The sequence below is a fragment of the Rana temporaria genome, chromosome 1 (assembly GCF_905171775.1).
Source record: "Rana temporaria chromosome 1, aRanTem1.1, whole genome shotgun sequence".
NCBI classification, from domain to species: domain Eukaryota; kingdom Metazoa; phylum Chordata; class Amphibia; order Anura; family Ranidae; genus Rana; species Rana temporaria.
In genome coordinates this window covers 367408816-367423148 of record NC_053489.1, presented here as the reverse complement: position 1 = coordinate 367423148, position 14333 = coordinate 367408816, and the positions used below count along the sequence as shown (strand labels likewise).

The window sequence follows — 14333 nt, the reverse complement described above, 5'->3', positions numbered from 1 at the left end:
ATCCGAAGAAGGCCGAAGACGGCAAAAAAGATGTCGCGTGTGCAGCAAAAAAGGATTTCGAAAAGATACCAGCTACCATTGTCCCCGATGTCCCTCCCAACCTGGCCTTTGCATTGGAGAATGCTTCGAAAATTATCATGAATCCCTAAAATATTAGTCTATATTTTTAACCATTTCCCCCATCTCACCATTTTCTGACCATTTTCATCCTACTGCCTTCCACGTGAACTGACCCTGGCCTGTTTTTTGACTATGCCTCTGCCTACCGTTTGGACTGCTTATACGTAAATTGACCCTGGCCTGTTTTTTGACAATGCCTCTGCCTACCGTTTGGACTGATTTCACGTGAACTGACCCTGGCTTGTTTTATGGACTATGCTTTTGCCTACCGCTTGGACTGCTTCCACGTAAACTGACCCTGGCCTGTTTTTTGACAATGCCTCTGCCTACCGTTTGGACTGATTTCACGTGAACTGACCCTGGCTTGTTTTATGGACTATGCATTTGCCTTCCACTTGGACTGATCTGTTGCCCTGCTATTGTAGTACACAGGGGTCTCACATATGTGAGGGGCTCCAGAATAGTTTTTCCGGATGGAGAAAACATTTTTTTTGTTTTCTCCGGGTTTCGTAATTTCCGGATTAGGGTCTGGAGTCCGGAGGCTTCATAGAGATTTGGGTGGGTCGAAGCCTCTACCCCTGTGCCCCTGTGCACAGGTCTTACCCGATTGCAGCCCTCAGCCTGCTGCTGACTTACTGCCATCATGCCTGCCATCATATTTGCCTGCGGCATGAATGAGCCAGACCACTGCTATCTGGAAATATGCTGCCTGGAGAATCACTATAGCTGTCGCTAAACACATCCCTGACTGCTGCCTGGACCAGTGCTCTCTTCTGTGGACACTACTAAAAGCACAGGTAAGACTTTTTTTTACCCTTTCCGCAATATAATTTATTTTGGATTGTAATTCTAGGTATGTACATGCTATGTGTTAGAAATATGAAGAGCCTTCAAAAATGATAGGTTGCCAGGAAATTATATATGTAATGTATGCTCCTAGAATGCCTGATGGTGCTACTTGGATGTTGGGCATCTGTATGTGGCCAAGCTGTGTAACAGTCTCACACATGTGGTATCCCCATACTCAGAACGAGTAGCAGAATGTATTTTAGGGTGTAATTTTTGCTATGTACATGCTATGTGTTGGAAATATCTTATAAATGGACAACTCTGTGTAAAAAAAATGAGTTTTATTTTTTTTTCCACGTTTTCCCAAAACTTCTGGAAAAAAAATAACCGCTCAAAAGACTCATTATGCCTCATAGATTATACGTTGGGGTGTCTGCTTTCCAAAATGGTGTCATTTGTTGGGCAATTCCATTGTCCTGGTGCTCCAGGGCCTTCAAAAGTGTAATAGGTGGTTGAGAAATGAGATGTGCAATTTATGCTCGTAGATCGCCTGATGGTGCTACTTCAATGTTGGGCCTTTGTATGGGGCCAGGCTGTGTAAAAGTCCCACACATTTGGTATCCCCATACTCAGGAGGAGTTGCAGAATGTATTTTGGGGTGTCATTTTTGCTATGCATATGCTATGTGTTCGAAATATCTTTATAAATAGACAACTTTGTGTAAATAAAATGCGTTTTCATTTTTTTTGCACATTTTCCCAAAACTTCTGGAAAAAAATAACCGCTCAAAAGACTCATTATGCCTCCTAGATTATACGTTGGGGTGTCTGCTTTCCAAAATGGGGTAATTTTGTGGGCAATTCCATTGTCCTGGTGCTCCAGGGCCTTCAAAAGTGTAATAGGTGGTTGAGAAATGAGATGTGCAATTTATGCTCGTAGATCGCCTGATGGCGCTACTTCAATGTTGGGCCTTTGTATGTGGCCAGGCTGTGTAAAAGTCCCACACATTTGATATCCCCATACTCAGGAGGAACAGCAGAATGTATTTTGGGGTGTAATTTGTTGTATGCATATGCTCTGTGAGAGAAATAGCCAGTTAATATGTCAATTTTGTAAAAAAAAAAAAAAAAAAAAATTCTTCATTTTGCAAAGAATTGTGGGAAAAAATTACAACTTAAAAAAAATCGCCATGCTACTTATTTAATACCTTGGAATGTCTACTTTCTAAAATGGGGTAATTTGGGGGGTATTTGTACTTTTCTGACTTGTTAGTATCTCAAGAAATTAGATAGGCAGTCAGTACTTCAAGTGTGATCAGATTGATCATTTTTCAGGGATTGGCACCATAGTTTGTAGACTCTATAACTTTCACAAAGACCAAATAATATACACCAATTTGGGTTATTTTTACCAAAGATATGTAGCAGTATACATTTTGGCCAAAATGTATGAAGAAAAATTACTAATTTGCTAAATTTTATGACAAAAACAAAGAAAAAGGCAATTTTTCACAAAATTTACGGTCTTTTTTTGTTTATAGCGCAAAAAATAAAAAACCCACGAGTGATTAAATACCACCAAAAGAAAGCTCTATTTGTGTGAAAAAAAGGACGCAATTTTTATTTGGGTACAATGCTGCATGACTGAGTAATTGTCATTCAAAGTGTGAGAGCACCGAAAGCTGAAAATTGGTCTGGGTAAGAAGGGGGTTTAGAAGCACTGTATTGAAGTGGTTAAAGTGGTCATAATATGATAAACATGATGATAATAATAAAATGAGTCATGGCCCAGGTTAAGCCCACCACAATTTAATACATTTACACTGTAATGCAAATACATAATTATTATTACTCTAATCGGCTGATTGTGTTGGCGTATTATGCAATCTCTGCTTTGCAAAGGTATACACAGACAAAATAATTTCATAGCAAAGTGCAGTGCCATGAACACTTGAAATGCGTACACTGTGCAGCCAGTTATAGCTGAGTGTTCTAGACTAGAGATCAAACACTCCCTCATGTGGTAGTATTAACATACTACAGTACCTGGAAAAAGGTTAGAGATTACAGTTCAGTTTTACTGTTACATTGCAATTGCCAGAAACTAAAGAAATCCATTATGTTAGACACTTTTGCTGTAGAAATGATAGATGTACAATTAATAACAATACTATTGGCCTAAATAGTAGCATAATGATTCAGTGAGAATAAAAGTTTATTAAATCATAATACACATAATTGAATATTGCTAAAGAGCATTTGCAGCTTTATTTATTTCAGCCTGATTATCCATTCTCATAATTTGTCACATTATCTCACATTTTTCCTCAGCTACTTTTTTCACTTCTGTAATGGTTCCTTGAGCCCTTGTCTTCAGCACATTCATATCAAAGTCAGGCAGCATGGAATGTAAAAAGCCCTGTTCTTCTTCCTCCTCTTCATCCTCCTGCACCATCTTCGCAAGATCTTCTGGAAGCTCCACATCTCCCCCTGCCATCTGCAACTGGGCATCATCCTTCTCACTCTGCAGATTAAAAAAAAAAAAAATGTATTTTTTTTATATGTATTCTTAACTCAAAAGTGACTTCTATTGCTCTCAGCCTTCGCCAAATTGCTTTTTATTGCACTAATGACCCGATTTCCTATTGAAAGGTGGCTGGCTGCATTTGTTCTTCATGGTCCCACTGTCATGGTCCCCTGTCTTGCTTGCTCCCAAGATTGACTAGGAAATATGGACTTGAGGATTTGTAGTGTGCATATAGCAGTGCACATGACCACAACTAATGTACACTAATCGTTCCAAACAAATAGAAGTTAGATAGAAAAGGAAAGTTTAAAAGATCTCACGGAGGACATTACAAGAAACCACAAACCGCAGTAAGAAACAATTAAATTTATAATAGTGTGAAAGTCTTGGCTGCAAATTAGATGTCTTGGAGCTGTGTGTTTTAAATTACGTTAATTTGCATGAAATTATCATTCATATACATAATTATTTGCAGCACAAGTGTAACCTGTGCAGATAGGCACCAAAGCAATAGGAGGCCACAGCTGTAACCAGGTTCTTTCAAAATACAATAATAAATTCAAATTCAGACAAAAAAATATTTGTGTTAACATCAGTTATATTCTCGATAGCAAGCTTTGGAAAAGGGTTGGGGTCCTTTCACACAGGCTTGTCTGCTTGGCGGACCCCACTTACTCAGCGGTGGATCGATCTGCTGATCCCCCGCTGAGCAGGTGGATGACAGGTCTAAATCCTCCAAACAGAATTGATTAATTTCTTCACATGTCTTTATTGGAAGAATGGAAGAAGAAACTTTCAACAAGTTATGGAGCAGCAGGGGCGGACTGACCATTCGGAAACTCGGGCACTGCCACTAGGGGGCCCCATCAGGGTTGCCAGCTTCAGTAAAACCAGGGCGATTATGTAAAAATCAAGCCATAACCGTCTACAGCACCCAACTGAGGCACTGTGAAAATAATAACAGTAAAACCTTGGTTTGAGAGTAACTTGGTTTGAGAGCATTTTGCAAGACAAGCAACACTTTTTTTTATAAATTTTGACTTGATATACAAGCAATGTCTTGATATAAGAGTAGTGTCATGTCACAACTGAGTATAAAATAAAAGAGAGTGTAGCAATAGGGTTACATTTAACCACTTAAGGGCCGCCTCCTGCACATATACGTCGGCAGAATGGCACGGCTGGGCACAAGCACGTACCGCGATCGGTCCCCGGAGCTGAAGAACGAGGAGAGCTGTGTGTGAACAGAGCTTCCCCGTTCTTCACTGTGGCGCTGTCATTGATCGTGTGTTCTCTGATATAGGGAAGCACGATCAATGACGTCACACGTCCAGCCCGGCTCCCCTACAGTTAGAAACACATATGAGGTCACACTTAACCCCTTCAGCGCCCCTAGTGGTTAACTCCCAAACTGCATTTGTCATTTTCACAGTAAACTATGCATTTTTATAGCATTTTTTGCTGTGAAAATGACAATTGTTCCAAAAATGATTCAAAATGGTCCGATGTGTCCGCCATAATGTCGCGGTCACGGAAAAAAAAAAATCACTGATCACCGCCATTAGTAGTAAACACATTTTTGTTATAAAAATACAATAAAACTATCCCCTATTTTGTAAACACTATAAATTTAGCGCAAACCAATCGATAACCGCTTATTGCGATTTTTTTACCAAAAATAGGTAGAAGAATACGTATCGGCTTAAACTGAGGAAAATTATTTTTTTTTTATATATTTTTGGGGGATATTTATTATAGCATAAAGGAAAATAATATTGCATTTTTTTCAAAATTGTCGCTCTATTTTTGTTTATAGCGCAACAAATGATCAAATACCACCAAAAGAAAGCTCCATTTGTGGGAAAAAAAGGACGCCAATTTTGTTTGGGAGCCACGTCGCACGACCGCACAATTGTCAGTTAAAACGACACAGTGCCGAATCACAAAAACCGTCCGGGTCCTTTACCTGCATTTTGGTCCGGGTCTTAAAGCGGTTGTAAACCCGCATCAAAAATTTTTTTTTCTCCTGCAAGGCAAAAGTCATAATGCACCGAATTATGAAATACTTACCTCGGAACGAGGTGTGTAGAACTTACCTGGTCCACGCCGAGCGAGATATCACCTTGACTCGGCGTGTCTTCCGGGTATCGCCGCTCCAGCGATGACGTCACTCCCGCGCATGCGCGGGAGATTTAAGTTCGGCAAGGTCCGGCGACTGCCGGTCCTTTCGCCGTAGATCCCCCCTGCGCATGCGCCGCTGCAATCAGCGGAGCATTGCGAGGGGAATATCTCCTAAACCGTGCAGGTTTAGAAGATATTCTCCTTACCTACAGGTAAGCCTTGTTATAAGCTTACCTGTAGGTAAAAGTAAAAAAAAAGTGTTTTTCAACCACTTTAAGTGGTTAATGAAGGTATAACATTTAGAAACTCACATGGTTGATGATTAAAACAGGCCCATCTAAGTATGCAGGCATCTGGGGTAAAGCTGTCCACAAACAGCTACTGACACCTCCCACAAATTTTTTTATTGTAAAAAATAAACATAAAAAATAAATTTACACTGTCTATTGCCCTACTGACACCATCCTACACATACTACCCACCACCATATACTCCACACCCTTCTCCTGCACATACTACAGACTGCCATATACTGATCATTATATTACTGTCACTGTTACTGTCAGTGACAGCCAAAGATGAATTTAACTTAGTTTAGCAGGGATCGGCTAAGATTCAAACCATCTATTAGTAGGCTGATTGTACACAAGTGATAGACCGACTTGGGTACAATCAGCCTGTCTGATTGTTACATGCAAGGATTTTTTCGAGGTGGGGTTGGGGGTGGACAGGGTGAGGTTGAGGGTGGGGCTGAAGGGGGCCCTGGGAAGCACAGTAAACAATGCCAACATACTGACGTAACAGACGGAACAGAGCAACTTGCAGCACCTTATACCCAAAACTGTCATTGGATGAGGCCTGAAAATCCACCCCGTAAAGCTTAGGTGGCAGCCTTGCAAATATCAGAAACAGATGCCTGATGCTGTAAAGCCTTTGAAGCATGGATCTGGAGGGAAGAGAGAACCCTATGCTTTAGATCAGGGGTAGGACATTTTTGGTACTCCAGGTGTTGTTCTGACAGCTTGCACAGGCATGCTTGGACTTATAGCTAGACCTTATGCTTGAAAGATTTCGTCACAAGATGAAGAAATCTCTGTGCTGGCAGCTCAGCTGTCAGCTAATTGCCAGCTCCTATCTCTCCACAGTGATCCACCTGTTGATGATCCTGCTCGTCAGCTCTGTCTAATTAAAGCCTTCCGGTTCATTTGCTCTTTGCCTTCGCCTGTGTTAACATCACAAGAGACTTTCTCAGTCGCTCACCAGTACAATAGAAGGGACAGACTGCACCTAAATGAGGAGGGTGCAGATGTGCTGGGAGAAATGATAGCCAAAAAGTTAGAGAGGTTTTTAAACTAGGCGATGGGGGGGGGGGGGTTCAGAGGTAGATATAGTCAGTGTGGAACATAGTCCAGAGGGTAGTATTGGGGGCATTAGTGGTAGGTTGACTAAAGCACAAAAACCCAAGGTAAGTATAGTAACAAGTCCTAGTTGCAATCTCGGAACACCCAATAAGAGGATAGTATGCAACCGGTCTAAACTACATGGCATGCTCACCAATGCCAGGAGCCTGGCGGACAAGATGGGTAACTGATACTGCTGTACAAGGAGAATTTGGATTTTGTGGGCTTTTCAGAGACTTGGTTCAACAGCTCTCATGATTGGCTGGCAACCATTCAGGAGTATACCCTTTTTCGCAGAGATAGAGAGGGTAAAAAAGGGGAGGGGTATGCCTGCATATCAAGAATAATGTGCAAGTGAATGTGAGAGATGACACCACTAAGGGAGCTAGGGAGGAGGTGGAATCCTTATGTGAAAATAATACTGGGAATATGTTAGGGCCCACTAACCTGAGGGAGGAGGGGGAGGCAGACCTCCTATCACAATTTAGATTAGCAGCAAAGATGGGAATTGTTATCATAATGGAGGATTTTAATTATCCAGACATAGACTGGGCGTAGGGAACCACACATTTGTCTAAGGCACACCATTTCCTAAATGTCTTGCAGGACAATTGCATGGGTCAGATGGTAGATTTACCAACTAGAAATAAAGCGTTACTGGATCTACTGAATGTCAACAATACAGACCTGATCACGCATGTGGAAATATGGGGCAATTTAGGAAAGAGCGATCACAGGTCAATTGGCTTCAGTATAAATTAACCAAATAGGAAACATGAGGTAAATACAAAGACACTGAATTTCAAAAGAGCCAAATTGCCTAAACTATGAACCTTGCTAGAAGATATAAATTGGGATAAAATCTTAGAAACAAAGAACATGGAGGAGATATGGGTTCGCTTTAAGAGCATATTAAATAAGGGCATTTGCCAATGCATCCCAATGCAAACAAAAGTCCTGGATGGCTTAACATCAATGTAAAAATGCATATAAAAAGCAAAGGAGAAGGCCTTCAAAAAAATTCAAGGTTGAGAGATCATCACCAGCATTCAGACTTTATATATAATATAAATAATATATTTATGCAATTAATGCAAAAAGAAATGTAGGGGTGCAATTAGATAGAACACATAACGGAGGAGAGCAAAAAAAATCCCAAGAAATGCTTTAAAGTATGTAAACAGTAAAAAAGGGACAGACCATATTGGCATATTCATAAAGAATGAGGAAGGATATCGGGTTACAAAGGATGGTGAAATGGCGAAGGTATTGAATTTATTCTTCTTGTCTTCATGAGGGAATCGGAGGGCTTCAGTAACCAAAACTGCAGTGTTTATCTTCCTGACACGTCACAGGATGCACCTCCTTGGTTAACAAAGGACAGAATTAAAACTAGACTTGGGAAACTTAACATTAATAAATCACTGGGACCAGATGGCTTGCACCCGAGGGTACTTAGGGAACTCAGTCAAGTAATTGCCAGACCATTGTTCTTAATTTTTACTGACAGACAGTCCAATATTTAAAAAGGGCCCAAAATTCACCCCTGGGAATTACAGAACAGTTAGCCTAACATCAATAGTATGCAAGTTATTGGAGGGGATAAGGGAATATATACAATATTTTAGTAATGAGAACGGTATCATTAGCAGTAATCAGCATGGATTCATGAAGAATCGTTCTTGCTAAACCAATCTAATAACCTTCTATGAGGTGGTGAGTTGCCATCTAGATAAAGGAAAGCCTGTAGACATGGTGTATCTGGATTTTGCAAAATGTTTACTGTACAAAGTAAGGTCCATTGGCATGGACCATAGGGTGAGTACATGACTTGAAAACTGGCTACAAGGGTGAGTTCAGAGGGTGGTAAAAAATGTGGAGTACTCAGAATGGTCAGGGGTGGGTAGTGGGGTCTCCCAGATCCTATATTGGAATGCTATTTTACAAGGTTTTTAATGTGTTATACATAGTTTGAATAAAATCTTTGGAGGTTTTACATACAACATTATGGTAGTTTTTCTGTGATTATGAGCTCTGTCTAGAGATTGCCACAGGGATATCCATGAGACTAACTGGATAAGGAGAGAGCAGATACTGAACTCCATCTGAGCGGTGACCATCAGCCAGGGATAAATGTATTTTATTTTGTATAATACAGACCCTAACTCTAATTAGCCCAAACCCCTCATGTACCCAGATATCACATTAGAAATCAGAAGTGCTAGATTTAAAAACTAATATGCAAATTTTTTCCTAAAAAGGGTTTGGGGATCCGGGTCCTGCCCCAGGTAACATGTATCAATGCAAAAAAAAGTTGTAAAAACTGCAGTTTTTTCGGTAGCAGTGATTTTAATGATGCTTAAAGTGAAAAAAAAAAGTGAAACATTCCTTTAAATATCGTACCTGCTGGGTGTCAATAGTATGCCTGTGAAGTGGCACGTGTTTCCCGTGTTTAGAACTGTCCCTGCACAAAATTACATTTCTATAGGAAAAAAGTAATTTAAAACTGCTTGCGGCTTTAATGTAATGTCTAGTCCCGGGAATATGAATGAAAATCATTGATAAAAATGGCATGGGTCAACCCCCCCCCCCCCCAGGCCATTACCAGCCCCCTTGGGTCTTGTATGGATATTAAAGCGGAGGTTCACCCTAAAAAACAACAATGTACCATCCAAACCAGCATACCAGCGTCAGCTACAGTATGCCTTTTTTTGCGCTGTACTTACTGTTTAATCCGTCACTTTCGTTTCAGACTCCCGCAGGAAATAGGCGTTCCTATGAAGAGGGGAACATGATTGACGGCCGGCTATGGCGTGTCACGTGTTCCGAAAATAGCCAGAGTAGGACTCGGCACTTCACAACGCTATACGGCGCCATAGCCGGCGGTCAATCATGTTCCCCTCTTCATAGGAACGCCTACTCCCCGCGGGAGTCTGAAACTAAACTAAAGGATTAAACTGTAAGTACAGCGCCAAAAAAAATAAATAAAGGCATACCGTAGCTGATGCTAGTATGCTGGAATGGATGGTAGACCAAGAATTTTTTTTTAGTGTGAACCCCCGCTTTAAGAGGGGAACCCCGCACCCAACTTAAAAAAAGGAAAGGCGTTTGTAATTTTGAACTGGTACATTTTTAAAGTGTAGCTCCAGCAAAAGAAAATCTATTTTTAAGCTTTTTGGAAAACATAGGGAAGGGTTATCACCCCTGTAGCATTTGTTTTGCTGTCTGTGCATCTGTTCAGAAGATTTCACCTCACTTTCTGTCCCAATGTTTTTTTGAACATTTGGGGTTTTTAGTGAAACAAGGATTGATGATAAAGCATCAGTGAAGAGGAGACACCTCTTAGGCCCCGTACACACGACCGAGTTTCTCGGCAGAATTCAGCCAGAAACTCGAGCCGTATTCTGCCGAGAAACCCGGTCGTGTGTACACTTTTGGCCGAGGAAACCGACGAGGATCTCGTCGGGCCAAATAGAGAACATGTTCTCTATTTCCTCGTTAGTCAATGAGGAAACTTGGCTCGCCGAGATCCTCGGCAGCTTCACAAGGAACTCGACGAGCAAAACGATGTGTTTTGCCCGTCTAGTTTCTCGGATGTGTGTGTACTGGGCCTTACAGGAGAGATAAATAGAGGAAAGTACCGCGCTTGGGAACAGTCTGGGAGTAGTAGAAAGAGGGGAAGGTGTGTTGAATAACTAATGAATATATAGAGAGACTGCTGCCCCCCGAAGAGTGATCCCCTAGAGGACACAAAAGAATAGAAAAAAGATGTGAGGGTCGTGGCGCTGTCTCGGCTGGGGCTAGATATATCAATTAATGATAAGGTGGACTTGTGTGTGTGAACCAGATGAGGGGATCCAAACAACACAAGCGCCCAAAAAGTTCCTGGTGTGAGTAAGCAATGCAGTCTAACTCTCAGACATGGAGTATGCTGTATATAATAAACGCGACAAGATTATAAATGTGAGGTGTGTGTAACAATAGAGGCACTAAGTGGCATCACAAGGTGCCCAATGTGTGTGACAGTCAGTCACAAAAATAAACAAACCAAAATGTGCACTAAGTGAAAACCAGTACAAAAAATAAAAATAAAAATAAACACAGATACAATAAATGTATGGTGACAGATGGCCGCCTCCCAGCATTAAATACGCTGGATCAGGATCGGCTGTGCGCAGGTGAACAACTCAGAAGTTGTTAATTATAATCATCTATTAGTCCAAAAGTGATAAATTCAAAAGAATATAGTTCATTAATCCACGTGGGGTGATCAAATGCAGAAAAAAATCAAAAATCAAAAAATATAATAAACAGTAGTGTTCGTGAACAGATGGTTCCAATCAAGGTGACTAGTCACAGTATGCAGTTGGTGAAAGTTCACGCAGTGATTCCGGTGCTCCCCCTCCTGGGTCCCCACTCACCAGAGACACTCACCCCTGCAGGGGTAAAGTGCATATATGTGTATAATCTCCAACGGCAGGGCTTTCTCCTTCCTGGGTCCTCTGGGTGGAAATTCCAATCCCGGTGGTTCAGATCTCCTTGACCTTCCGAGTTCCTCCAGGGGAAAGAAATGAGCTCATATAGCGTAGTATGTTCAAAAAATAGGTGGTAATTTATTCGCACTGCCACTCATGGCATGCACAGAATAGGCAAGTTAATACAAAAATAAATAAATAGAGGCCATATCTGGGGCTGGGGTTGGGGTATCAGCGTAGCTGGGCTAGATGAACCCGCATTGTCTCCCCTCCCTCTCCCCCAAAAATGCCCTGAGACCACCTTCATATCAGCCGCGATTGGACGGGGAAACTCCTGCAAATTCCCACGATTGGCTATCACTTTAATGTGGGAGGGTCTCTCCACGTTGACGCTTGCTATTTAAGCCGCAAGCTGCGGCAGGCGTGTACCCGCTTCAGAAGACGTTATACTTACGAAACGTGCGTAAAGCGGATACACGCACGCCCACACGCACTTCCGGGTTAACCAGCTGTTTGTGTTTGGAACGCACGCCGTTCCCAGGCTGGCGCTGACATTTCTTAGAGAACACGAGTGCTGTGCTGGGAAGTTACTTCTAGTGTACAGCTAGCTGCATACCTGTTTTTTCCTTTGTTTTTAATTCTTTTATTGGGAACTCGGTTCCAGTTTTATTATTTATTTATTTATTTTTGTATTAACTTGCCTATTCTGTGCATGCCATGAGTGGCAGTGCGAATAAATTACCACCTATTTTTTGAACATACCACGCTATATGAGCTCATTTCTTTCCCCTGGAGGAACTCGGAAAGTCAAGGAGATTTGAACCACCGGGATTGGAATTTCCACCCAGAGGACCCAGGAAGGAGAAAGCCCTGCCGTTGGAGATTATACACATATATGCACTTTACCCCTGCAGGGGTGAGTGTCTCTGGTGAGTGGGGACCCAGGAGGGGGAGCACCGGAATCACTGCGTGAACTTTCACCAACTGCATACTGTGACTAGTCACCTTGATTGGAACCATCTGTTCACGAACACTACTGTTTATTATATTTTTTGATTTTTGATTTTTTTCTGCATTTGATCACCCCACGTGGATTAATGAACTATATTCTTTTGAATTTATCACTTTTGGACTAATAGATGATTATAATTAACAACTTCTGAGTTGTTCACCTGCGCACAGCCAATCCTGATCCAGCGTATTTAATGCTGGGAGGCGGCCATCTGTCACCATACATTTATTGTATCTGTTTATTTTTATTTAAATTTTTTGTACTGGTTTTCACTTAGTGCACATTTTGGTTTGTTTATTTTTGTGACTGACTGTCACACACATTGGGCACCTTGTGATGCCACTTAGTGCCTCTATTGTTACACACACCTCACATTTATAATCTTGTCGCGTTTATTATATACAGCATACTCCATGTCTGAGAGTTAGACTGCATTGCTTACTCACACCAGGAACTTTTTGGGCGCTTGTGTTGTTTGGATCCCCTCATCTGGTTCACACACACAAGTCCACCTTATCATTAATTGATATATCTAGCCCCAGCCGAGACAGCGCCACAACCCTCACATCTTACAGGAGAGAATTTCCCTTCCTAGGGGTAGATTTCCTCTCACTTCCTGTTGTCTCCTTCCGTTTGCAAGTAGGAGTCGTTTGTAAGTTGGATGTTTAAAAGTAGGGGCCTGCCGAATATACTCTGCAGAAATTTGGGCCTTAGGTGTTGGTGTTGCCACAACACTGTAAGCCCTCACAGTTAGTCTTGGTGGGCGCTGGAACGCCCTGCTGTGAACTATTATATCAACATTTTTAATTACATGCCATTGTTGAACATTGTGAACATTGTTGAAAAATTGGGCCTTTGGTGGTGGTGCTGGTGCCACAACACTAAGTCCTCACAGTTACTCTTGGTGGGCGCAGGAATGGGCCCTGCTGTTAAATGTTAGATCAATAATTGTAATTACATGCCCCTATTGAACAGGGGCAGCAAAATTGGGCCTTTGTTGGTGGTGGTGCTGGTGCCACAACACTGCAACCCCTCACAGATACTCTAGTTGGAGCACTGGAATGAGCCCTGCTGCAAAGTATTGCATCAAAAAATTGTAAATACACGCCCCTGTTAAACAGGGGCAGAAAAACTGGGCCTTAGCCACTGGTGGCGGTGCCCAGAACCAAAAATTTTCTTACAAGCTATCAACATGATCATTGAGGAGGAAGAGGATAGTCACTCAGCATCAGCATAGACAGTCTTGAAGGGATCTGACATTTAAAAAAAAAATATTTGGTTACATCAGCATCAGGTACTTGGTAGCTGGTGGTGATCCAAGACTGATTCATTTTTAGGAAGGTCAGTTGATCGACGGAGTCGGTGGACAGGCGCACCCTGTGATTGGTTACAAAGCCTCCAGAAGCACTAAATATGCGTTCTGAAAGAACACTGGATTCAGGACAGACCAGTAGCTCAATTGCATACTGTGCAAGCTCTGGCCAGTGATTCATCCTTAAGACCCAGTAACCCAGAGGATTTTCGGTGGGAAAGGTGTCCAAGTCTCTTACCCCTAGGTATTCCCGCACCATGTAAAACAGACGCTGGTGATGGTTGCTGGAACCGCTCATACCTTGGGGCTGCGGACTAAAAAATTGGTCATCGGTCAAATGGCCACCTTCTCCACCGCTCCTTCTTTGACTGACTGAAGCCTCAGCAACACGTTGTCCAGGACCAGGATTTTGTAGCCTCCCAGTCTTTGGGAACGCATTGCACAGACCTTTCTGCAAGGCCTCCCGAAGATGTTTCATCCTCTGCTCCCTCTGCGCCAGCAAGATAAGGTCCGCAACCTTACCCTTGTACAGTGGCGGAACTACCACCATAGCGACCCACGCGGGCGCTATGGGGCCC

General features: G+C 42.1%; 1 protein-coding gene across 1 annotated transcript in view; it reads right to left on the bottom strand.

Moving 5' to 3' along the window:
• Positions 1-3105: 3105 nt before the first annotated feature.
• LOC120910469 (complexin-4-like) overlaps positions 3106-14333 on the bottom strand; it is a 91455-nt gene continuing 80227 nt past the window's right edge. The window contains exon 3 of the mRNA XM_040322229.1: positions 3106-3432. Within this exon, the coding sequence (XP_040178163.1) occupies positions 3214-3432 (219 nt within the window). The 3' untranslated portion in view covers positions 3106-3213. The remainder of the gene's footprint in view (positions 3433-14333) is intronic.